Here is a 27,659-nt window from a genome sequence, read left to right on the forward strand (position 1 = left end):
ACCAGCCATCAAGGCCAGCAGGGTGCCCAGCCCTGACGGTCCCACAGATTACCTGGGCCCAGCATCCCAAGGTTGTGTTAGTCCACCACTCCCCCTGACAGCCACAGCTTTAAAACCCCTTTAATTTTCCCTTATATCAGTATGGGTATCCAGTGGGAGGCAACATCCAACATCATCTGTCCCATTGGAAGATGATAAAATCCGAAAAGAGGGTTTTGCAAATCACCCAGAAGGGGTGTTCACTTTAGGACTCTGGATGCTTTACTACTGCTAATCAGTGCTATAGTGCATATGCTCTCTTTGTAAATTGTGAATCTGATTGGATATACATGATTGGCATACTTGATTTACTGGTAAGTCCCTAGTAAAGTGCGCTGTGTGTGCTCAGAGCCTGTAAATCAAATGCTGCTAGTGGGCCTGCAACACTGGTTGTGACGCCCACAAGTCACCCTGTTGTCTCAGGCCTGCCATTGCAGTGTCTTTGAGGGCAGTAGTAAACTGCCGTGTTGACCTGGGAAGTGCACCCACTTGCCAGGCCCTAACCTTCCCTTTTACTAAATGTAAGGCATCCCTAAGGTGTGCTCAAGGTACCCCCATGTGCTGGGTGCAGTGTATGTGAAAGGTAGGCCATGTACTGGTGTGTTTTATATGTCCTGATAGTGAAATACTGCCAATTTCGTTTTTCACTATTGCCAGGCGTGGCTCTCCCATAGGATAATATTACAAGTGTAACTTTCTATTGGGAACATCTAGAGATTTGGAGTTTGGGCTCTCTGAGCTAAGAATTCAAAAACACATCTTTTAGTAAAGGTGGTTTTTAAATTTTACTTGATAATGGCACTTTTAGAAAATGGGCATTTCCTTGTTTAGCCGTCCTGTGCCTCTGCATGCCTGTGGAATCAACATCTGGTTTAGACTGATAGGCGCCTGTTTGTGTATTCACTCTAGATAGTCACACAAGGGGAGTTGAGGTGTCACCTGCAAATCCTAATGGCTCATCGCCAGACTGATGGGCCTCCCTAAGCTAGAGTTGTGGGAGAAGCTGTCAACTTCACCTGAATAGAACTATTTATGGCCTCTAACAATGCTGTCGCTACCCCCCTGGAGTGTGTGTGGAGCCAAGTCCAGACAGGACAAGAACTTATGCACTACAAAAACAATCCTTTGAAGAAGGGCTACTTCAAAGGTCAAAAAGTGTCTAAGTATTGGACATAAACCCCTGACTTTTAGAACACTTCTAGATCAAGAGGAACCTCTGCCAAGGAGAAGAGCTGTGAGAGGTGTACTGCCCATTTGCTTTATGCTGCTTTGCTGGCTTGGCCTGCAGTTGCTGCTTCTTTGAAAAGGAAAAGGACGGGACTTTTGCTGTGATTCCTGCTTGTGAAGTTTCTCCAAGTGCTTGTATGTGCTTGCCTCCTGTTAAGAAGTCTCAGGGGCAGCAAAGACTTCATCTGCAGCATCCCTGAACTCCACTGCTGGGAGTTCTGACTTGCCTTGTATGGCCAAATCCAGTTCTGGGCCCTTAGAGTTTGTTCCTGCTGCAAAGACCTGCTTGAAACCATGAAAGTCAACTCATCTTCTACCCAGTGCCTGTTTTTCCAACTCAGCACAGGCGTGCGGGGTACATTTCTATTCACCACTGTTGTGCAGCCGAAGAAATCGATACAGCACCTGTCAGTGGCTGAAGAAACACCGCAGCCCGAGTCCAGTGCACTGTATCTTTGAAGTCTAAGACCCCCGCACTGACTCAGAAGCAGGCCCTGCTGTGCGTCTGAAAGAATCAATGCATTGTCTGACCGTGACTGAAGAAATCAATGCAGCACCTGCTTGCCACAGCTGCATCAACCTCCAGCATGATCAGATTTCCACTATTTGCACCTAAGTGACTAGTTTATCAGATATATCACCCACAGACCAGAACTGTCTTGGATTTGGACTCATCGATTCTCCCTACAGTCCGGATTCAATACAACAATTCTCCTGCATGCAGCAGAATTGATGCATTGCCTCTCTGTGGACTCTGGAACTGACGCATCACTCTGTTTTCCGACCCTTCCCTCCTCTGCGGCTTTTTTGCCTTGTGGAGTTTGATGCATTTGAGGTACTTTGTGTAAAATCACTGCATCCATACACTTCTATGGACATAATTTCTTGAAACTATTTAAAAGTCATATTTTGAGTTGTGTATGTTGGTTTTTTGTCATTTTGGTCTTGTTATTTTTCTAGTTTCGTGAGTTTGAGGGGTAAAAAGGTCCCGATCCCTTACTGGCCGTATATTGAGCAGGAATCCTTGTTCTGGTATTTGCCCTTGACAGGGGATGGCCCCTGACCCCCTAATTTAAGCAAAGTTCGACAAGGTGTCAGGGCACAATGAGTTTGTCTTATTTCTTAGGAAAAAATTCCAAAAAGGCAGTAGTTCATTTTTCGGGTGTTTTATAATGATTTTGTCACTATCCGTGAGAGTGGGTGAAAGAAAGAAATGACAGCCAACACGTGTTTCACCCCTTACACGGCCATCTGGCCTTGGGCTTCCTCAGGGCGTAATCAAGAATAAATGTGCAGGAAATGTTTAGCGTCTCGGTGATGTGGGTTCTTAATGTCGCTGGAAATTACGGGCGTAATGCCGCTGTAGAAATCTCCTCAGTCCGTGGTATGGCTATTTTTCTAAACTGGTGTGGTGTCCAGTTGTAGTGTTTTCACTGTGTTACTGTGTGTGTTGTGCATAAATGCTTTACACATTACCTTTGAGATAAGCCTGACTGCTCATGCCAAGCTACCAAGGGGGTGAGCAGGGGTGTTATTTGGGTGTGTGACTCCCTTACCCTGACTAGAAGGAAGGGACCCTACTTGGAAAGGGGGCAAACCGCTGCCAACTAGAAACCCCCATTTCTAACACTAGTAGCAGGTGATGTTCATTACACCCGATAAATAACGTATCTCATGGTATCATTATTTAGCTACTGCTATAAAAAAGCACTTGATTGCCAGCAACGTCAGAATCAGTGGCAAAGTTTCTCTTTATCATAGTATTGCAATTCTTTTTCATCTCTCCTTTATTTGTATCACTGTAATCTGATCTTTCTCATCCTCTTTCATTTTCTCATCCCTGCTTTCTCACGCTTGCTTTGGGTCAAACTTAGTTGAAGAAAAATAAATCCTGGTCCCCAAAAAGGAGTTTAGGTCTCCATCACTTGCAAACACTGGTATAAATTAAGCACTGGGCACAATTACTTGCTTTAGTCATCTGAAGGCCCAGCTCTAGTATTGTATGGATGTCTCTGTTCTGAGGTACTTATTTACAGTATGGAGGAGCATAGAGATATTTTTTGAGGACTCGTTCAATGTTTTGCTAGAAAGAGTCCGGTGCACTATGTAAGTAAGTCCAGAAGTGCCTTATTGGAGCTTTGGAGACATCCTAGTTCTGGCACACCTCTTCCAGAAGCATCAAACACCAAGAACATTCACCCACAGCTCATTGACGATGCGCATCAAACACCAAGAACATTCACCCGCAGCTCATTGACGGTGCGCATCAAACACCAAGAACATTCACCCGCAGCTCATTGACAGTGCGCATTAAACACCAAGAACATTCACCCACAGCTCATTGACGGTGCGCATCAAACACCAAGAACATTCACCCAAAGCTCATTGACGGTGCGCATCAAGCACCAACAACATTCACCCGCAGCTCATTGACAGTGCACATCAAACACCAAGAACATTCACCCACAGCTCATTGACGGTGTGCATCAAACACCAAGAACATTCACCCGCAGCTCATTGACAGTGCGCATCAAACACCAAGAACATTCACCCACAGCTCATTGACGGTGCGCATCAAACACCAAGAACATTCACCCAAAGCTCATTGACGGTGCGCCTCAAACACCAAGACCATTCACCCAAAGCTCATTGACAGTGCGCATCAAACACCAAGAACATTCACCCGCAGCTCATTGACAGTGCACATCAAACACCAAGAACATTCCCCACAGCTCATTGAAGGTTGAACGTTCACCGAAGATATTATCATTCTGATTTACACTACAGAGAGCACTTCTTTACTAGCTGAATCAGACGCAAGACTGTCATTGAATACTCAAAACCATTTAGGATGCCACCCCTGGGCTGCTGAAAGCGCTGCAATGCCGTAGCAATGTCGGGTCTTGTGCTATGTGAATGGCACTTTCATAATATGCTTTTTGTGGAGAGTTAACCTATGCCAGGGTGTTATGAATATGTATATTTTTCAAGCAAAGGTTCGAATCTTATTTGCCACCATCTGTTCCCCCCTAGAATATGGAGCCCCTTAGTGAAAAAATAACAATAAGTTATGAATATTCAATTTAAGTCCATGTTTGCCCAACAACTTACTCATTCTTGGGAATGCACCGAATTCCACAGGGATACTTTTGGAAATCCTGGACATTTGCCGCTGTCTAGGAGTAAGCACCTAACATCCTAACCCTTACCCTCCCAGCTCGAACTGGGTTTGAAACAGCTCTACAATATGTTTCATACTTTTTTGTAAAACCTGTTTTTTGCCATTTTGGAAATAAACTTACTTCTACCTTCTGCAGTATTAGACTTCTGTGTGCTTCTCGGTGGTAAATGCCATGTAAACCATTTGTGAAAATCCACAAAGTAAACCTTTTGGAATGTTCACCTGAGTTGCAAGGTCAACCTACCACCCTCACTAACAACTCCGCACGTGCCCTACTGCCTTACAATTCAACGTGTCCTGATGGTTTTTTTTTTATATAAGCAATTTATTTATTTGAAATTGTAATGTACTAACAATGTCGTATCGTTGTATGCAGTGTCAGGTACTCTCTTGGTACAGGTGTACTGGAACAGTCAAATAAAAGTTAAAATTGTGTTCAAGGTGGTCTGTCAATCTATTTGTTGTTTTATTTTTCACCTTACACCTGGTTTAAAACAGTGTGGCTTGTTAGCCATTTTTTTAAAATCTTTTTTTTTTTATTTCTTTTTATTTGCATTTTCAACCACAAAAACAAAAACAATACAACTCACTGCTGTGTGCACATGACATGGTATTGACGCCACAATTCTCCACCAACACTGCTCCCTCAATAGGAGTGAAAGATGCCAGCCCAGTATTGCTCAGTTAGATGCACCTGGCCCACCCGTCTCCGCCCCTCCCCATCCTGCGCATGTTCCATATCAGTTATCGAGCGCCCCACCCCATGATCTACCTGGATTCCGTCCTCACCCAGTCATTTTAGTTGGTAACCCTGCTTCACAACGCCTGGAGCGTAGTTTGTGCCAACCAGTGTGCGAAGGGCTCCCAGACATCCCTCGGCCGCGAGCGCACCAGCAAGAGCTCCCAGTATAAAGCGAGCTGTGTCTGGCAGTATACAGCGCTTCTAACCCATTCCCTAATGCTAGGCGACGTAGCAGCTCCCCAGTGCATCGCAACCTGTCGTTTGGCAAGCAATATGAGCATGGCCGGCAGCTTACGGTGTTTAGGCTTGATCATATGTAAGATTCCCAGCAGTGTAGTCTGCGGAGTGCAAGGGATCTGTAAGCCAGTGATTGTACAGACAATTCCCATAACCCTGGCCCAAAAGGAAGCCAATGTGGGACAATCCCACGCCATATGCAAGAAAGTAGCTCCGCGTACACTGCAGCGCCAGCAATTATCTGTGTCCCTCAAGCCCATACGATGAAGCCGGCTGGGGGTGCGATATGTCATATGTATGTATTTGAAATGTATCAGGCGGAGTCTATAGTTGGGGGACAAGATCTCAAGAAGTCTACAACAAACATCCCAATGTTTATCAGTGATGTCGACGCCCAATTCCACAACCCACATGTCGCGCGCCGCTGGGACCACCACGGGATGGCTGCTCTGCATGCGTATGTACAATCGGGATATAAGTTTGCGCCCCGATTCCACAGTTAACACATTCTCCAGGGCCAGCAAATCCGGCGGCGGTGCCGGAAAAGTAGGAAACAGCTTTTGACATGTGTGGCGAAGCTGATAGTAAAGCAGTGTATCAAGCATCGTCGGAGCCTCCGCACCACACATCTGTTCCGGCGTGAGGAAGGTGTCTCCCGGGAATAGGTCCCCCCCCCCGTGTGAAGGCCGCGCGCCGTCGCTCGCTCCCCGGTTTGCATGTGTTGCAGCGGGGGCCACATGGGATTCCCACGCAGGGGTATCGACCTGGTGTAAAGAAGGTCCAACTGGGTTCGACGCCGCAGCCCATCCCAGGCCCACTTAAGCGCATGTATCGGGTCGATCTCTGTACATCTCCGCTTGTGGGGCGTGTACAGGGCCGTGGTGAGCGGCAGCGGGGCCGCTCTATCCATCTCTATCGCCACATGTGGCTGAAACGGCATGGGGTGTGCCCAGTAGTGTAAGAACTGTGCCTGCGTACAATAGGCATACAGCGTGAAATCCGGTGCTGCCAAGCCACCCTGTCGTTGTGGGAGAGTAAGGGTCTCCCACGCCACCCTCGGCTGCTTTCCTCCCCATGCCAGTTCTATCATCTTCGAGCGCACTTGACACAAAAAACATGCAGTCAGGGGCAGCAGGATGTTGACAAATAGGTAGAGGAGCTTGGGTAGAACGACCATTTTGGCCACAGCTATTCTTCCTGCCAGCGAGAGGGGCAAGTGCTTCCAGCGGCTAACCTTTTCCTCTATCCAACTCATCACCCGACCATAATTTTCTGCCCATAGTTGCTGCATGTCTGTGCTGATCCATATCCCCAGGTATCGCACCGGTCCATCAGCCCACCTCAGCGGGCAGTCCGGAGTAAAGCGGGCCGTCCCAGTCGTCAGAGGCAAAATGACCGACTTCTCCCAGTTTATGGTCACTCCCGATAGCAGGCCATAATCTATCAGCTCGCTCGTCATGGGGGAAACAACGTGTCCTGATGTTTGCAAAAATATGCACATTTCGTTAAATGTAGGAATGGAAATCTGCGACCATAAATTCAGCCCCTGTATTTTTTAAATTGGACAAAAGGTTCATGGATGATGCCCATTGTCTCCCCCTCTATGCAGTATTTCCTTCCTTTGCAGCTGTATTTGGAATAGCTTTTATTATTTATGGCTGCCTCCCAAGCTCTGAATCTAGCCTGCAAAGCACGTGCATGCATGGATAAAGTCAGAGAAACTTCTGGATTTGCTTTGAAAAAGTTCTCTAAGACCTTGCACCTCACCGCCCTATAAAAATACAAGCTAATGAATTAACATTCGACAACAGACGTGATGTCACCCAATGTCATGCTGCATAAGCGTGCTGCCGGAGGACATGTTTTTATTGATTCCCTACGACATGACTGGTCGTCATCGGTGAGGCGGCTGAATATCCGTCCAGACTTTTACTTCCCAGCTTGTTCAACACGTCGGAAGGTCAAGCAGGACAGAGAAGGAAGGAAGCCGGACACTCTGCATCTGACAGAGTACAATCGATTCACTCTTGCATCAGGGCCTGCGTGCTGTGTGCTTTGTTCCCGCCTTGCCTGCAGCCTACCCGTCTCCTTCTACAAACACACGCTGAGCTGTCAGGGCACACTGACATTTCCTCAGCACAAGTTTCCTTCTTTTGAGCAGGATACATTTCGAGTCTGCTGGATACATTTTTGTTTCAATTAAAACAGGTGTGTTGAAATGAAAAGAAAGTCTCGCCACATCTACTGCACGGCTGTTGCAGGTCATCATGCAAATATTCGAGCTTCAGGCACTATAAATGATAAAGGGCTGGCATGAAAAAGTGCACTGTGTGGTGCTATTTTTTTTTCTGGGATAAAGGGTAAAGTGATGGTGATTTACCACATGTTTGCACTGTATTTGCAAAGGTGCTTAATATCCAGTGCTTATTAATGCCGCGATAATTGCAGATGAAATACAAATCAAAAATGATGTTGTTGCCAAGTAGGTGACATTTTACTGTGTAACTCGTACTTAAGGGCAGATTTACTAAACTGGCACCCAATGCAGTGCAGCAGCCAAAAATGCTTCACTGCGTTGCATGACAGGGATGGGAGCAGGAGAGCGCCACATCCACAGAGATATGGCACCCTCCTCCCTTCTCGCTAGCGCCGGCCCAACTTTTCCTGCCGTGCACCACGCGCACACCTGTGCGCCAACGTGCAAGGGTATGTGCGAGAGTCTAGCATGGGTTTTGTACTGGAAGGGTTCCTAGACAACTTCTAAAACTTTTCGTACTTTGTGTGTGTGTGCTGTAGAGTGCAACACAGATGCAACATTGGACAAGAGAGGGGAAATTAACGCATTTCTACTTTTAACGCCTCATTTCATAAAGCATTATTTTTTATGCAAAACTCTGTCTCACATTTTGTTTTGTCTCAAAAAGGATGGGTGATTGCACCGAGACGTCCATGTAACACCCCCTTGATGCCAACTGACACAAAGCAGCTCTTTGCACTACTTTGCGTTACTTTTAGACAATTCCCGGCACAAGTCAAGTTTTGCGCTGAAAAGGAAATACAAAAAATTAGTGATGGTTTGCGTCACTTTTATTAAGCAAACCCAGTTCAAAATGTTAGTAAATCACCACCTAAGAGCCTGGTTTTGGCATCCAAATCATTACTTGAATGCTGGAGTACAATACATTAAAAATGTGCAATTATATATCAGCAAATATTTTTTTCATAAGCAGTGGGTGCGTAAAGTATACTGGCACCAATTAGCACTGGTAAGGTATGTGCTTTCTCAATACAGCTTTAGAGCGAACCAAAATGGCAACGGTGCACCGGAAAAAATGAATTCTGCCTATGTAATCCATGCCCCGTCGGTGCTCACTGTTGTGATTTTAGTCTACAATTATTTAGAGTTATCAAGTAATTGCCGAGATCCCATCTCTTGCCTACCCTTGGTGTGGGCTTAGCGAGGCCCATTCTTCTTGTATGAGCATGCGTTCTAGTTTTGTCAGGACATTGAACTCACTGCAGCTCACGTCCACAGTGCACAATTGATTCTATATGCAGGCATGCATTTCCAAACTGCTGCATTTTTGTACATCCTCCATTACTGGAAGATGAGGTTCTTTTTGCCTTGACCCGAGTTTTCATTTTCCAACATCAAAAGTGTTTCTGGAACTTGCTCACCGGAGTTTACACTCATTTTGAAATACAAGTGAAACTCTGGGTAAACCACAACTGAACTGTTCCTAAAAGTTGAGGTCCTGCTTCTCCAGATATGTTAAGACATTTCAAACGAAAGCATTCAAAACCGCCAGTGAACTGACTGCAACGGAAGTGATGATGTTGCACCAGTGAAGCCTTTCTAGCGGGTTACTAATATTAGACACTATCTAACTAGAAAAACCGGAGGAAAAAAACATTGCCTACAGCCCTCTCTACCTCCCTTATTCAGACAGAATGCAAATCTCTAATGCTTCTCATCACCAACTTTCACATTCTTTTTCCTTCTTATTTATAGACCTCCCCCATCCAATCCTACATTTATTGATCCCTTCCTGCACTCTGGCTTCGAGGTCACATGAAACCATCCCCACCTTTGAATACCAGAAGACTTCAATACTTGGTTTGACAAACCGTAAACAGTTTTATGCAAAACATCTCATCTTTTGCCCAGATTTGCTGAATCAAGTTCAACGGAACCCCTTCCTACTTACAAAGCTGAGCATACACTGGATGCAGCATTCCCATCACCAACAGAACAAACAAGCTATCATCTGGACCTGTCATCATGTAATTGAACTCAACCTTTCCATCTTGTTGCCGGTGAGAAATATTTTTTCAGTGAAACCAAAAATAACTGCAAGACCTTGGACGAATCTCGATCATCTCTATGCTTGATAGCCTCTTCCCATTCAAGACTGCCTCTAATAATCTTTGCCACCAGGAAGCCAGCTGAATAAATCCTATAAAAACAAATACATTTTGAAAAACTCTTACAAAATATTTGCAACCATAATGGCAACGTAGTACATCATTCAGCGCTCATTAAAGGCAAATCGACTCCACTGTTCCAGCTACATTTCAGCATCCACCTGGACATTAAAGGAGCTTCACGAGATCGTTACTGAAATGCAGAACTAAGACTGCATCTTCCTCCAAAGTCACTCAATCCTAAGAACTATGTGATTCGCAAGCCAAAGTCAAATATTTGGAAAAATGTCTTGACAAAAAAATAAAGGAGGACAAAATATTGATCCAACCTCACCTCTAGCCTTTCATCAACATTAGAACAGCAGCAACAGATATTTCTGCCTCCAGGGATATAAACATTGGAATGTGGAGCTCTCCATTGAAAAAAATGGAGTGCTCCATGCTTCTACGGGCCGGTAAAAGCCAGCAGAGCAACATTCCACGTTGTGTTTGTTCAAAGCTGTTGCTGTGAACAAAAGCCTCTCGGAGTCCGAGGGAATTTAAACCCCTCGAGCTCAGAGAGGTCTTTTGTTTTATTTGTTAGAACGTTCTGCCCTCTAGTGGCAAAATGTTCCAATAGCCTTATAACCCTCCATAGCTGGGCTACACCTGTCATTAAAGTCCCACTCCCTTGTTAAAGGCCCTCTGCTTCAGCTTGGGCCCTTAACACTGGAGTGGGCCTTTTAATGGTCAGTATAGCCCGCTACGGCGGGCTGTAAGGCTATATAAGAACATTGGAATGTTGAGTGCTCCAATGAAAACGATGGAGTGCTCCGGCGCTTCTAATGGCTGGTAGAAGTCCGAAGAGTAACATTCCAATACTTTTTTCATTTCACAACTGTTGCTGTGAACAAAGGCCTCTCGGAGCCTGAGGGGATTTAAACCCCTTCACTCCGAGAGGGTATTGTTTTTATAAATTAGAACATTCTGCCCTCTAGAGGCCCGCGGGCTCTACCAGCCATTAGAGGCCTGCTCCCTTGTTAAAGCAGTAGCGAGCCTTTAATGGCCGGTAGAGCCCACTACGTCGGTCTCTTAGGCTATAAAATAAACTAGTAGTACCACTGTGCTGTATGCAGTTGATGTGTTCCCAGAACAGTATACCTGATATACCAGACCAGCTTGGTTACCCACTGCATCTGCCCATAAAGAAACTTTAGTAACTTTTCACAAATAAAGGGCCCATAAAGAAACTTTAGTAACTTTTTACAAATAAAGGAGAATTACAGAGTTCCTTCAAAATGGCCTACTTTAGTTTGAATCTTAAAGTCTTTCTATCCAAGTTCAGTTTGGTGTTAGTGTAAAGCAAAATGATGTATGCAAAATCAGTTCGTCCATGTTTGAGTGGTGTTTCTGAGATAAATCTTTTAACATCAAGACCCAAGCAAGTCTCCAAGGCTGTGCGAATCTCAGATGCTTTTCAATCACAAACTTAGAGAATTGTTTTCTAAACTTTGCAATCTGTCGAAATCCAACGAAGGTTTAAAAAATATTGTAAAAAAATCCTGTAAGTGTATGTGATTTGCAGAAAAAAACCCTTCATAATACGTTCTTAGCTGTGACATATTTATGGATATATACTTCCACAAAAACGTGTCAAAAAGCAGTCCACGTGAGGCGTTTGGCATACTTGGCATAATTTGTCATTTTTTACAAAAAGAAAAGCTTGCAAACTTTTGAAAAAGTTGTGGGTACATTTTTAATTCCATGGGCCTTTAGTCTTCTATTATTTGCCGTTCACTCAGGGATCAGTAAAATATTGTGTTTAATTATAGTTTATTGCTCTCATAGTGTGTTTATTAATACGGAATGTGGTTTGATTCATCTTTTCACATTGTGGGATCTACACCAAGCAGTCGCCTCATGGTCCGTCTTGGTGCACTGTACCCTTTTCTTCAGGGCTGTCCTCCTCCGTCGCCCTTTCAGTACTGTACTGCAATGATTGCTGCTTGAGTCCCTGCAGCCATGCTGACATTAAACCTTTCTTTCTGTCTCTGATAGGGAATACACGGAAAAGATGGACTGCCGGGTCCGCAGGTAAGACATTTATTTTTGCATGGGTGATTTGCCACAGAAGACAGTAAGCGATGTAGAGGTCTCTTTATCTCATCCTCACGATGTTTTATTAATGCACCCTTCAATCTGAGCAGATATGTAATGCGTTCAGCTATCCTCTGTTTTCCTTTCAGGGTGTTCCAGGTAAAGCAGGAGACAGAGGCCCCAAAGGAGAGCGTGTACGTAGTGCCATTTGTTTTACTCTCTTTTTTTTACCTTTTAGTAACGCATATGCTACTATGCAGGAAGTGTTTAGAACCTGATTTTGGAATGGTGAAGGATAAATTCTGCACAACATCCTTGACAGTGCAGGCATGCTATAGAATACATTGTTGTGTAGTTTTGCGAACTGCTCAAAACCAATGATGGGAATGACAACGGGTGACTTTTGTCTTTACACATGGTCTTCAAGTATGAAAGGCTAACTCATGCTGACGCCTATATATTTCTGAATCAAAACATATAGTTGATGCTGGCTGCTCATTCCTCATCTCAATGTTTCTCCTAAAGGTGAGTTGTATTCATGGATGCCTTGTCTCTTTGGAAAGCCGTTATCTGTCTTGGAAAGTGCCAGCTTCTCCAAACCCCCTCCTTGTTTGCTTTTTTCTCAACTAAATGAGTACTTCCTGGGCAGAAACCTAATATTGCTTTCTGAAACTCTTGAAAACAAACATTTCGGAAAGAGCTGACATTTTTGATTATATCAAAAGTTTGTCGAGTTTCATCAACTTGAAAGGATGGTTATACATTGATAACCATTACTCAATACCTAATTTTCTCCAGGGACCTGCTTCCGATAAGGGCAGTAATTGAGACTGTCACCAAATGACACGTTTGCCAATATTACCTCCAAGGCATTGCCACCCATTTCAGCAGCTGGCTGTAGAGATTAGGACTGAAAACACATTTCACCTCTTCTTACTACCCCACTTCCGCCTAGCCTGGTCAGGAAGCAGCTGTGCACTAATCCAGTTGAACCTTTGACCTTCCACCTGCTAATCTGCTACCCTGCTTTCCTCTACATGTACATATTGGAATTTGCTGTGAAGTGGCACATGATCGACACAAAATTCCAAATTAAATAAATACTCAATCTGATTGGTATCCTATTTTCTATATTTTCCAATAATCTGCTCCTGATTTAGTAATTAATAAAGTAGGCCATCTAGGGTATTTCACAAGACAACCGAGTACTCTTAAAAAACAGACAAGCCCCTCGAGAGCATCTGTCAACGTCAGGCATCTGATGCAATCAAACAAACGTCACACACCACAGCCGTCGCACAGCATTGTAGATTGTAATGATTAGAACCACATGTAAGGCATGGAAGGTAACACGATCCGACCGCCCGTGAAAGCAGAGCTGTGTGGATGGTTGATTTCCAGAGCCGCTTCTATTAATCTTACATATACATGGTGGCGTATGCTCGGGAGTCAATATCAGAATCTACTCCAGGGAGGATGAAACATTGCGAGCTCTGATCATGTTCCCAATGCACAGATGCCCTTGTCAATGCAGCTGGTAACATATGGAATCGGAATTTATCAGGTGCAATAATCAGCAAGAGTTACCTCACATACTGACATTTCGCCAGTTACTTGTAATGACGTCCTACATGCTATATAATCTATAACGTTTTTTGTTCTTGTTTTTTTAACCTTAAAAGTCTATTTGGGCACATGCCAATATACGTATACAGTGCCCAGAGGCTAATGTGTGAAGAATGGTTTTCCCTAACGCGATTGCAAGTCTATAAATAACATTTATTCAAATTGACACAAATTGTGAAGTAAATATGCACACAAGCCTCGTTTTTTAATCTTCTTACTCATGGGATAGCATATATCGTTAACCATATGTGTCACTAATTAGCTGTATACCGGCGATGTTGACGTCAAAGTGGCATTGCATAGTGTGTTGAAAGAGAATTTCCACATGTGTGATTCAAAACGTGTCTAAGACCCATAGAGATGTTTTAAATAGATGAGGCTTTAGATGCCAATGCTTAGCTTTTGTTTCAAGGAGAAGACACATTGGCTACATGTCAGATTAGGTTATTATAACTTTGCAAATACCTTGATTTCATTCATTGAAAGTTGGTAACCAAAGATAAGAAACCTTACCCCCAAGGAAATAAATGAGGCTATTCACTTTACAGAAGAGTATGCTCTCTGTGAGCGGCTATAGGAATGCTGTGGTTTCAACTTGGGGTGGAATGGGACTGGCTGGTATAAATAAGGTGAAGTTACTTGCTTCTTTCTACCTGAATGGGCATGTGGCTCTGGAATGACAGCAGACGCTGCACCATGATACTTGGGAGGCGCGAGATGCCCGGAGGAAGATGCAGGCTTAAAGACTGAAGAGAGTTGAGTGGACGTCAAACTGGCAATGATAGGCAACTGGTAAAGAAGAAGAAAACTGCATCATGAGTGCTGCAAGGAGACAGTGAGCACTGTCTGAAGATTCTCGAACTGACTTGTAAAATTAGCCCTTGTTGGGTGTGTGCCACTGGATACTTGACAGAATGGTAAGGACATGCAAATATCGCTGTTCATGCCCTTGGTGATGCGATTTTGATAAAAAATTTAATGTGAAAAAAATATTGCCCATCCCACAAGTATCTACGTGAGCTAACTTGGATTTGAAGAGCGTAAACGCTTGGATTTGTAATTGTACCCAGTTGTATGTCAACATTTTGAGTATAAAAATATGGAACTATACAAATATTGTGTTCGGAATATCGACAACCAAAATATTATGAAGGTAAGTCAACATAAGTAAGTGTAGATTTCCAATTCGTAACTCCAAATCTAGGCAACATGAAGATATATTTAATTGTCAAGGTACATACATGTGAAGTTAAATATAGGGAACCTTTAATCGCATACCTTCTTAACCTCATGATATTTTGGTAGTTGATATTCTGCTCACAATATTTTCGTAGTTTGATATTTAAAACTCAATATTCAAGTGAAAAACTAGAGACCCTGAATTCCAGGCATTGAGCAAACTCAGCGATACCAAAGGGGATGATGGACGGAGCGTTTGAGCAAATCAAACACTCACCCCCAGTCAACTGATCTGGGTTTAATCCATCACCGTTCTTTAGCTCACTCCACCACCCCAGTTCAGACATGGTCATATGCAAATCAGTCTGACCCTGTGCCTCATGGGAACAGTCCAGCCCGAACTGCCAAGCCATGTCTTCCCTGGACCGGAAACAAGCATCCTGGGACCGGTTTCGGGTTCATAACCCTCATTAGCCAGGCTATCTTGAATCCAGTGGCAAAGTGAGCAAACTCAGTCAAGAAAAATACACGGTTGTCATTGGCGAGTCTGATGTTTGCTTCACATTTTTACAGTGCTGTTGGATTCCTTCCTCCGTTTTTTTAAATTACATTTAAATATCTACATCCAGGTCTTCTCCTGAAAGAATGCTTGATGTGTTCATTTTCTTCTGGAATTAAAAAAACGGTATCTGCGATAATCTGACAGGAAAAGAACAGAACAAAGATATTTATGAGAAATGAAAATGCAGAAGCGACTAAGAGAGAAATCAATGCTAAAGTAAATGCAGTAAAATATATCAATGTTATGTTACTGAACATCACCTCGGAATCAATGTGTTTTTTGACAATATATTATTATGTATTTTGATGTCGCTGCTTTAATATTTATTATCATTATTATTATTAATGCTACTACTACTGCTGGTAATAGTACCAACTGCTGGTACTGCTGGTAATAATACCAAGAATAGTATCATTATTATTAATGTATTTTATCATCATCTCTTTTTGGTGTGGGTCCCTATTTATTTTGCCCTCGAAGTCAGGTACTTTAACTTCTGTTGCTGTTGAGGTGTGCAGGACAGTCACAGACTACATTTGTTGCCTTAATATTGAAAAATAATTTTTAGGTGGCTAGATTTTCATCTTTGGCCCACTATATGTTTCATGTGATGTAGGCACAATGCGCCACTGCTGCACAATGGTTAAAGCGAAAATGTAAGCTTGAAGGAGCTGTTTCCCCGCTACTTTGTAGCATTTGCTTATGCAGCACACATGGGTACACTAGGCTATAGACCTGTTGTTAGACCTGGCATCCTTAGGGTGGGTTTCCCCCAGACTTTTTGCCTTTTTCCTCTTGTTTTTACTGATTCTTTTTGTTGGCCGTAGGACTTTGAGCACTTTACCATTGCTAACCAGTGTTAAACTGCCTGTGCTTCTCCTCTAAACATGATGACATTGGTGTATACCTGATTGGCATATTTGTTGCACTTGTATGTACCCTTTAAAGTGGTATACCATACACCCATGTCCTGTACTTCAAATGCTACAAGTGGGCTGAAGCACTGGTTGTGCCACCCACAAACATAGCCTTTCAAACCTGTCTCAGGCCTGCCACTGCAGTGCCTGTGTGTGCAGTCTACTGCCGCTTCGACTCGGCATTTAAAACTACTTGTCAAGCTTCAAGCTCCCCTTTTATTAAATATGTCACCCCTAAGGTCATGAACGTCAATTCACGAAATTGCCAGGATGGCAGAAGTGATTTCTCATACCCCTTGACCTTCACTCACACATTCCCACGCATTAACACATACACTCTCTTACGTAAACACACTAAAAACTGCAAGCACGCACACAACATAGAAACATTTTAAAGCATTTTTTTTACTTACCTTAGCTGCCAGGGAAAGTCATTCCAGATATTTGTACTCTGTTTTTTTAAATTAAACAAATAGTGAATAATGTAATATTATTCACTATTAGTATATTAAAAAATTGAGAAAAAAAATGAGTAGGGTGAAGCCCTCACCAACATCCATAAGGATGAGCTGCTTCTGTTCCTGGCACTGACTTTGCTGCTGCTGATGCTAGGGGTCTTAAAGGCAATGCCAGGGGCCAAAAGGGGCATGCCAGGGGTTGCAGCAGTGACCTCTGGCGGCCCCTAAATGACGTCCACGCCTAAGGTAGGCCGTAAGTAACCCTAAGGGCAGAGTGCTATGTAAGTTAAAGGTAGGGCATGTCCCTTTCTGTTTTGCATGTCTTGGTAGTGACAAACAGATTATTATTTTTCACTACTGTGAGGCCTGGTCCTCTCATTGGCTAGCCTTGGGAATTCCTTAATACACTTTTAAGCTGTAATTCATGATCAGAGAGGAGTAGCTTTTTCATGTTTCATATGTTTAGAATGGTAATGATAAATCCTCCTTACCGGTGAAGTTAGGTTTAACAATACTGTTTTAGAAATGCCACTTTTGGAACGTCGACTTTTCTCTGCACTTACTGGTCTGTGTGCCTGACAGCCTGTCTCCAATACACGTCTGGGGTGGGTGACAGCTACACTTTGTGCATCCCCTCTAGATAGCCACAATAAAGGAGGTATAGTTGTGTCTGACTAACCATCTACATACATCTGCATTCTGATGGCAGGATGGAAGGGAGGGGCTAACAGTTCACTTGAATAGGCTGTGTCCTATCCCCACACAAAGGACTGATTACCCACTACAGATAGACTGGCAGGCAGGACTGGGTTGAAAGGGATCATTGTGCACTTCAGAGGGCTACTTTGAAGTCATCTTCCACATCCAAGGCACTTTTGGGTATAAGTACTGGGTCTCTGACCCCCTAAACTCAGACACTACTGGACTTGTAACTGAAGCTCTGCCAGAAGCACTGCTGTGCTGCCTAAAGGACTCAACTGGACTGCTGATATGGAAGCCCTGCTTTTCTGTCTGTTGCCCTGCTGCCTACTGCTCTCTGACTTTGCTGAAGGAGAGCTGGACTCTACCTTCTTTTCTCCAAGTGTGCGCCAAGGGCTTTTTGTCTTGCCTCCTGTTGCTTAAGAGTCGGGGCTATCAAAGTTTCTACCCCTGCTCCTGTGCCTGGCTCACTGGAAGTGTACCCAGATACTTGCATCAACAGAACTGATGCGAAGCCTCACAAAGCCTCACTGCATAAGTGGCAGCTCCTCAGAACAGACGTCGGATGACAGGAGCCTTGCAAAGCCTCGCCACAGAGCCCTCGGAATGGATGCCGGATGACGCGAAGCCTCACTGCGCAGATTGCGCCCCAGGATCCAAGGGACTGTATTCAGTGGGTCCAAGTAGGTCTCTGTAACTTCTCCACACTCCATGGTGGTCAGCCTGAACCTGTGACTTTGCCCTGGTCCCGCTTGACCATATAACCCCCATTGGTGCTTATTGCTTCTAAGCGGTAGCAGTCTTTTTATTCTCAAAAAATTGATATCTTGACTTGTACTTATTGGATTTTTGTTGTTGAGGTCTTGTTCTGTTCAGAATATAATAATCTATTTTTCTAAACCTGTGTGGAGACTTTTGTGGTGTATTCATTCTATTACTGTGTGCGTGGATTGCACAAATACTTTTACACATTTCCTCTTAGATAAGTCTGACTGCTCTTTGCCAAGTTACCAGAGGATGAGGACAGGTTATCTTTAAGGGTGGTGGTTCCTGCCTGGCCTGGGTGCATACCTCAGCCAACCAGCAATCCCATTTCCAAACACCCACGTTTAATGGAAGCAACAGCCAATTTCTTAAATTAAAATTTCAGATTTACCACATCAGTGAGTCTGCTACAAATGTATACAAAACATTTCCATAGCTACATAAGGTTCAAACCCAAGTGTAAACTGGTTTCCATTTAAAAAGAAAATCAAATCAATGTCAAAATCCGTGGAAATGTTACATGTTGATTATTTACACTCCCTAGATGAGGAATAAAAATCTCTTAACTCTGTCTACTTTTAGCAAAAGTCATAATTGTAACTTATGATATTTTTCAGTTGCGAGCATTTGGCCCACAAAGCTAAACTTCCATCATACTTGTATGGTGGACATCACCAATGATGTGAAGTTATATTATCCTGCTCTAACAGATTCTCTCTGCAGTCTTAGAGGTTTACAACACCTCCCGGTATAGTTGTTCTTCAAAAATCACAGACTGCAGAATAGCCCACACAAAGACTGTGCCCAGTCATCATATTCACTGTTGTAGAAAGAATCTATTAATTTCTGTTGCTGGTTTACCTCACATTGTGTGATCATATAGGCTTTGACTAATATTATCTCAGAAACAAAATGGGAGAAATGCAAAGCATCACAAAGAACAAAGCCTATGATGTAAGGGATTTAGATAGGAGTGTACTGTGTGTTTTAGAGAGCCGTGTTTTGAATTTCAATATAAACATGAAAGTGTTGAAAAGTCCTTGCATGCAATTTAGAGTCCTTAATGGTGAGAAGGTGTTTACTAGTTGACTCGTGTCATGAGTGTGATGTGCAGTTATTTTGGATGAAGACAGCTCACCCCAACCTTGTTTACACTTATCCTAAATATTTCAACAGGGTGATCCAGGTATACCAGGAGACAGAGGTCTGCAAGGTGAACGAGGAAAGCCTGGTCCTCTGGGGGAGAAGGGAGAAGTAGGACCAGTGGGGCCGCATGGACCCTCAGGAGAAAAAGGCTATCAAGGAATACCCGGATATGATGGCCGCCCAGGCCCACCAGGGCCTCCTGGCCCTGTGGTAAGTAAATCACGCTGTGTGGTCTGATTTCAAATTGTGGTCTTCACTCTTTACTCTTAAATGGCTTGTTTGGTGCATGCCTGGTTTTACATTGTGCTTTGAATTGAGAGCAAATCTTTAATGCGTGTGCCTCTGTTTTGAATGGCCATGATAGTGTTTTATATGGCTTCTTTTAAAACACCCCTTTTGCAAATTCACAACATCTTTCTGCATATTAAAAAATGTATACAACAGTTTGACCTTAATGAGGAATAAATAATTCATGTTTAGTGGTTGCCTGAATTAAGGGTCAGATGTATTAAGAGGCAGGTTGCAAAAGTGTTTGACTCATATTCATAGGTCGCATTGCAAAATGTTCAGTTGCAGGGGGGCACATCACAGGTTGCCTACTGAATGTTAGTTAGACGGGATGCTATTTCCAACATCTGTGATTGGCTACAAACACAATAATGGTTCTCTGCAAAGAACAGCAAATCACCATCCCAGTGTTTCAATTCCCAAATGGGAATCTTTCTTAAAGCAGCCTGTATTCCTTAAAGGAACTGCTGAGGCTTATGAAAAACGTCAGTGGGAGGTGCATGTGATCCCCTGGGATACTGCCTACTCCCCACAATTTCACGCAACATCAATCACAAAATAGAAAGTTTCCCCTTTTCGAATCAGTTAGCACCTCATTGGAGGTGCTGGTAATTCATTAATGATTTGCAACTAGAATTGAATTTGCAAACCACTGATAAACGCCATTCTGTACCGCGATTAGGCGGGGATGCCCTTTCACTCCCCTTCCTAATTGTGAGTCTGTATGGGTTTCATACAAACCAAAAGGCCATTTTGCAGTTGCAAACCGTGTGATTTTACAAATTGCAGGATTTGCCACCACAAATGGCTTTTTACATATGGGCCCATAATCATAACTTTCCTTATCTCGTGCAGCTGATTCATGCCAAAAATAGTCACTAGCCCCCTCCAGGGTGCCGTACTCTATGGGATTTTCTGAGAAGCCTGGCTAAATCAGTTACTAAGGGGCCACTTCTGATACATTGGTGTCCTTATAGGTGTTGCTATTTTCAAATTCCCTCTCGAATGAACTTGATAGTCAGTACCGGAGCTTTATTGATGAGCCAACCTCCATACATAATGTATCACACTTTAACCAAGTTATAGGTGTGAGTGAGTCTTCATTGCTGTGCTTGTGACTGCTTTTAGTGCACTTTATCTCTCTGTTACCCCTTCAACACAACTGAACACATGTTTTAATATTTGTGATTGTCTCTCGCCAGGATGCCAGGAACTTCTAAAGAATGATTTATGTCTGTGTGTACAGAAATGTCCCGCTATTATTTAAGTTTTCTATGCTTAGCATAATCGCTAAAGTTTCTTACAGTCAGCAGTCACAGTTCAGTATGGAATAAGCAAAGTCTTTACGTGAGGAAGCAAGGGGCACTTGTCTACTAATTCGGGTCATTATTGTCTTCATTACTACTGGCCTTACTTCTGACATCCTTTGCATCATCAGCTCTGTCCGATTATGCTGGCCCTACGTGAGTCGGGTGGGGTAATGCAGCTCAGCGTGCCCTGCGCGGTCCTGCTCTATAATGCTAGTGAGCAGGGACACTGGAACCACGGGTGCAGGAGGTGCTTGCCTGAATAGAGACAAGCATTTGCAATGCAATAAATCTCGCATTTACGATAATTTAAGCTATTGGCATTGTAAACGACAATGCCTTTTATTCATGTTTTAAAAAACAAAAGCAATAGGCATTGTCATTTATAATGCCAATAGCTTAAACCCGCGTAAATGCGATACCTATTGCATTGTAAAAGAAATGCTAGCTTGAACTCGCACTGTGCACAGCAAGAAGGGTCCGGTGGAGAAGGGAGAAAAGAAACATGAGGGCAGTGATTCATCCCTACTCCTGTTTCCCTCCTAAATTGTAACACTAAAACAGTCCCGGATGCAGCAATCCTGCTTTTCCCAACAGGAGCTGCAGTTCTCGTCATTGTTTCCTGCCCATCGCCTGTGAAGTCTGGCAGAGTCCAGTCACAACAAAGTAAGTTCATAAAAAAAGGCAACACTGCACGATCAACTGGTTCGACGCACAAGTCCGAGCAGGGGGCGGGGGTGAGCTGGGATTGACGTCAGCCTTCCCCTCTTATTATTATTTTATGATTATTGTTCATTTTCGCCCGCATATTTTTTCTCTCCCTCTATCTATAGAGTGGAAAGCTGTCTCGGTTTGTTGGAAGTTTTATTGTTGTGGTTCTGCAGTCGGGGATCCCAGACATCAGTTGTGTGCTGCAGCAGTGGTGGGTTCTGCAGTGTTTGTTTGAGCCAAAACGGTTCGGCAGTGATTTAACCCGAAGATATGTGTCTTTATTGGGTGCAGCCAGGGCCGCTAATTTTGTGATAAAACTTTTAAAGAAATAGTTACCCATCTCCATAATAGAGTGGCGCGCTTCACAAATATTAGCACGGAAGGGAGTAGTCAGAAAAAATAAAATAACCTTCAGCCTCAGCAGTAACAAAACATCAGCGCGCGCCTCGCGCTGAAAGTAAAAAGCAGCAGGGGGAGGAGATAGAGGAGGGAGCCTGGGCCTGTTTACCTTGTGGGAGCGAGCGAGTTAATTACAAACATATGGTTTGAAAGCTCGCTCCCGCAAGGGAATCGCCAAACGTGCACGTGATGCCATTCAAAGCAATGCAACGTGTGCCCGGAAAGCTGTGCCGATTACTAAAGGTCTTTTTCCCGTGCAGTGCATGCGCACTGCGTAGGCGAGACCTAAAAAACAATGATAAATAAACAGGTCTTTCAAGTTTGTTTTTATTGTGTAGATTTTGCTGTGCATTCCAAGATAGATGTCAAACATCAGGCAATGTCTTCTGACAAATTGCTCCATATTCTGTTTTTTTTAACGTGAAGACTAGTGTTTACTTTTTTCCTTCTCTTACTGCAAGAGAGTGAATTCTTGCAACCAAGTGATAATCTGGGTCAGAGTGTGAAAGGAGAAAGCTGAAGATTGTCAAATGTTTTCTAACAAACAACTAAATTAAAACACTTGCAAATGAACTTTACAAATATTTCAAAACATATCAGAAGCAAATAAAGAGCAAATAAAAAAAGGCATATTGTTGTCCATAATTCTAAATTGGGATAGATACTTTTTTTACCTGGATTAAAGCAAACCAAGAATCTTTATTTGTGTGAAAGAAATGCTCAGAAACCATATCTTCATAAGTTATTGTTTGGATGCCATATACAAATAGCAGTAATGCTGCATGCCTGATTCAAATTTCATTGCATTTTCAAGGGGACATTTCAATTCAAAATGTCTGCTCTCTGTATGACAGTACCTTACCTCTCCATTCTTTACTCATATTTGAGACAAAGGGCCTCATGTAGGTAGCGAAATACCGGTCGGTAACGGCCGATTTTCGGTAAATATGCCGTTACCGACCGGTATTCAGACAAGTGAGATGTAGGAGTCCAAAAACCACTTTTCGGTAAATATGAGGCGGTAAATACCGATTCATAGTTACCGAATTCTAAAATACCGATTCATATTTACCGAATACATAATTAACGAATCGGTAAATATGAAGTGGTAAATATGAAGTGGTAAAAATTTAAAATGACATGTAGGAGCAGTCGGTAATTAAGAAATCCAGGAAAATCGGTAAATAAGAGTCGGTAATTAACACGGATTGAAAGCAGGTGGTAACCATCAACAATGCACATAAGCAATCCCAAAATGCAACAGCGTGGACAACATGGCCGCCATGTACGTCATTGCAAGGCGCCTACGTCTACAGGCAGCAGGATTGAGGGTGTGGCGACGGGAGGAACAAATCTACAGACAGCGCATCACACTATTCCAGCTGACTGATGCAGAGATACATGAGAGGTACAGGCTACACCCCGAAACCATCATGGACCTGATAAGGGACCTGCACCCACTCCTGGACCAGCCAACAAGAAGGGCGCACGCCATACCACCACATGTGCAGGTGCTCTGCAGCCTACATCTACTGGCATCCGGCAGTTATCAGGTGGTGACAGCTGCGGTGGGTGGTGTATCCCAGAGTTGCCTGTCCCGTTTCTTCAGGAAGTTCCTGGATGCCATGATGCAGAGAATGCACCACTACATAAGCTTCCCAAACACACAGGCTGCACTGCAGAAAACAAAAACAGACTTTTATCACATGGCACAGTTCCCCCATGTCATCGGCTGTATTGATGGTACACACATCCCAATCTGTCCACCAGCTGATACAGAGCACATCTACAGGAACAGGAAGTCCACCCACTCCATCAATGTGCAGGTGATCTGTGATGCAGGGAACATCATCACAGATATTGTTGCAAAGTTTCCTGGGAGCACCCACGACTCTTACATCTTCCAGAATAGTGGGATCTACACACGACTGAGTGCCGGCGAATTCGGAGAGGGATACCTGCTGGGTAAGTAACAGTGACGCCCCTTGAAACCTGCAAATCAGAGTGTATAGAGGCATGTAACTGATGGTTCCCTTTTACTCATCCAGGCGACAGTGCATATGCATGCCGTTCATTCATCCTCACTCCCTACCTACACCCAGCAACCCAGAGTGAGAGACGATACAACGTGGCCCACAAAACAACACGCAATGTGGTGGAGCGCACGTTTGGACTACTGAAGAGCAGGTTCCGCTGCCTCCACAAGAGCGGAGGCGCACGCCAGTACAAACCCATCACCTGCTGCAAGATAATTGCCACTTGTGCAATGCTGCACAACCTTGCCACGAAAAAAGGTACAGATGTGGAACTAACATATTTTGAGGACAACGAGGATGAGTCAGGCCAGCCAGAGGGCAGCGCAGCTAGAGTGCCAACTGCAATCGATGGGAGAGAGAGACGGGCAGAGATCACATGCAACTATTTCTGAGTAAGTGAGGGGACACAGCGAGTTGTGAGAAGTCATGACGTAGTTTAATGTGGCACCACGCCATGAACACATGAACAGGCCAATCTGGCAATATACCATCTATACAAGGAGTATGTCCAGGGTTACGTCACCCAATGGGAAGTGGCTAAGCAGGGCCACATCAATGTTTGCGCATACGCGCTGCAGTGGTGGATTGCACGGCCTGTGCATCCTCACTAGAGCCAACCCCAAGCCGCCTGCTGCTCCTGCGTGCTTCGGGGACGGGGGGTGTGATGCTGCTGCTGGTGTCGATGCTCTCCGCAGCATCCCCTGCAGCAGTTGTCGACGCCTGACTAGTCAATAGCACCCCTAGTGCACTTGTCACCTGCACCATCCCCCGAGACAGGTCGCTGCAGCACTGTGTTAGGCCCTCCTGCATCGTCACAGAGCGCCGGCAAAGTAGGGAAGTCGCAGTTGCCAGACGGTTGAGTGCCCTGCTGGTAGTGTCCCTTCTCTGGCGTTCCCGGCGCCGTGCTTCGATGTCAGCATCTAATTTGCTGCACAACTGCTGGATTGACTGGGACATGTCCCGAATGCCCGCAGCCATGTCGCCAATGTTTGTGTCCATGTTGACTAAGCTTGTCTTCATCACCCGCATGTGCCTCTGGACTGACATAACTGCCTTTGATTGCAGGCGCTGTTGCTTCAACATTTGGCCCTCGAGCCCCAAGAAGACACCATGGCCGTCAGTGGGTGCTGGTGGACTCTGGACACGCGACCTGCGGCGCCCTCTTGCTCCCGTCTGTGCTGCCTGTGAGGTGTGGGGCACAGTGGGATGGCTCCCTTCCTGGGGCCCGGTGCGGTCTTCTGGGCCCATGCTGTCGTCTGACGAGGTGTCGAAGGCTCGTAGCCTGGCTGCTGGACGCCTCCTCATTCTCACACCTGCAAGCGGAGATGTGGCCGGTGATTCGAACATGAGTGGCGATGCTGGCTGTGGTTGTGGTGATGCTGGCTCTCGGTGAGGTGATGCTGGCTCTGTGTGCGGCAAGGCTGGCTGTGTTGGTGGTGCGGCTGCAAGTGGGCCTGCTCCCTGGTCTGAACTCGTGCTGGCTAGAGGTGATTTTTGTGGCCGGTGTGCCGTCTCCCCTGCAGCATGCCCTGTACTGCATGATGTCACATCTGTGGACAGAAAAACAACATTGGCTCAGTGTCCCCGAAGGGCTGCATTGCAAGCGTCACAATAAATCATTTCACATTCCAATCTGTCCTCTGTCTCCTTGTGCCTCGAGTGCGTGACATGCCTTGTTGCCCTGTAACATTTACGTCATGGTTAGTGTTGCCCTGACTACATCTCCCGGAATGCATTGCCTGTCTGCACTGACACGTGTGGACTGCAGTGTGATTCTCGTTTCACAATGGGGGATGTGGGATAGGGGTAGGGGAGGCTACATTGCTGTGCTTTCGTCTTACCTTGGTGTGTTGCGGCTCTGGCAGAGCTGTCGGCGTCCCCAAGACCCACGACGCTCTCTTGCTCGAGTGTGGCCGCCACCAGCTCCTCCAGTTCGGTGAGGGCAGGTGCCCTGTTGGTTCCACCTCCGGTCTGGCTGGCCTCCTTCTGGATGTCGCCCATCTTCCTCTTGGTCACAATCCTCAGGTCATACCAGCGCTTTTTGAGGACCTCAATGTCCCTGTGGGTCACTCCCACAGCATTGACCTGCGCCTGGATGGCCAGCCATATGTTGCGCTTTTCGGCCTCAGGCACTTGCAGGGATTTCCTCCCAAACAGCTTCTGGTGCTGCTTCACCACCTCCTCCACCAGCACCTGGAGTTCCTTGGGGCTGAATTTGAGCTTCCTCCTCCTTTCCCCTCCGTCTTTCTGTGTTCTCTGGCTGGACATGCTGTTCGTTTCCCGCTCGCACATGCAACTGCTCCCTGCCTCTCCTCTGCACTCCAAGCCTCTCCAGGGTCAGCTAATTATGTACACCTGCCTGGGTGTGGCCACTTCGGCTAATTGTGTACACCTGCCTGGGTGTGGGCAGTTCCTGGTTGGGTGGGCTGTCGTTGCACAGGATTAGCTGTTTCGTCAAGTCATGTGATGTTATTTACCGAATCCGTACATACCGATTCGGTATTTTCCGATTCGGTAGATACCACCTCGGTATTTTCCGATTCGGTAGATACCACCTCGGTATTTTCCGATTCGGTAATTATCACCTCGGTATTTACCGAATCGGTGAATTCCGATTCGTATTTACCGAATGTTACCGAATCGGTAACTGTTACCGAATTTTTACCTACATATAACTTACCGATTCTAATTTACCGATTCGGTACGGCTCGGTATTTAAGAACCGGTAAAATTTATTTACCTACATGAGGCCCAAAGAGATTCAAAACGCACCACTGAACACATACTGCAACCCTATCATTCTCCTACTGAATTGAAGTGACTCATTTGCCACACTTGTCCTTTATGCAGTGCTTTGATTTTTAGGTCTTGCACATGCGCTGTTCCTGCAAATGGTATTGTAAACAGTCAAGAGCTTGGAGCCCCCTATTACTTACCATTTCCTGGCTTGACTCTCAGTATTTTTAGCTGCCTCCTAATTGGCCACCATATGCCTCAGGTCACTTTCTTTTATTTCTCCAGAGCATGAACCAAGTACCAATTGATTTAATTTGTGTCCTTCCACTGCCTGCGCTGTGGTTTAGGGTTCTTTTCTGACCGGAATTTATTTTCTTCTTTTGACTTTGTTCTACCTGACATCAGTGCTTCTTTTTTACCAACACCTCTGGGTTGCTTAATTTCTTTTGCAATTCAGGTATTCCTTTTACTGTAACAAATAAATGGAGTGGACTATTAAAGCAGTCCGTGTGACTGCTTGTGTGCCAGGGATTCTTGAAGGAGCTACCCCACTCCATTTTACTCCATTCTATCATAATCTACACCAATCTACCCCACTCCACTTCAACCTACCACAGTCTCTCCCAATCCAGTACTCCATTCTACCCCACCCCACGTCACCCCACTCCCTCCAATCCTGTCTACCACATATACCCCGCTCGACTCAACTCCACTCAACTCCAATCTATCCACTCAACTCCATTCTACCCCACACGACTACCGTCTTTTCTAATCTACCCTACTATACCCCAATCTACTCCACTCCAATCTACCCGACTCTACCCCAATCTACCAGACTCTACCCCAATCTTTCCCACTCCACTCTACCCAATCTGCCCCCTACAATATACACCAATCTACCCC

The 27,659-nt window shown here is 44.7% G+C and overlaps 1 protein-coding gene across 2 annotated transcripts in view; it reads left to right on the forward strand.

Moving 5' to 3' along the window:
* COL19A1 (collagen type XIX alpha 1 chain) overlaps window positions 1-27,659 on the forward strand; it is a 2,198,704-nt gene that overhangs the window by 2,040,126 nt on the left and 130,919 nt on the right. For both annotated transcript variants that reach the window (XM_085610910.1, XM_085610909.1), the window contains exons 47-49: window positions 11,889-11,924; window positions 12,077-12,121; window positions 19,310-19,489. In XM_085610910.1, the coding sequence (XP_085467036.1) occupies window positions 11,889-11,924; window positions 12,077-12,121; window positions 19,310-19,489 (261 nt within the window). The remainder of the gene's footprint in view (window positions 1-11,888; window positions 11,925-12,076; window positions 12,122-19,309; window positions 19,490-27,659) is intronic.

Source organism: Triturus cristatus, chromosome 6, assembly GCF_964204655.1.
Source record: "Triturus cristatus chromosome 6, aTriCri1.1, whole genome shotgun sequence".
NCBI classification, from domain to species: Eukaryota; Metazoa; Chordata; class Amphibia; order Caudata; family Salamandridae; genus Triturus; species Triturus cristatus.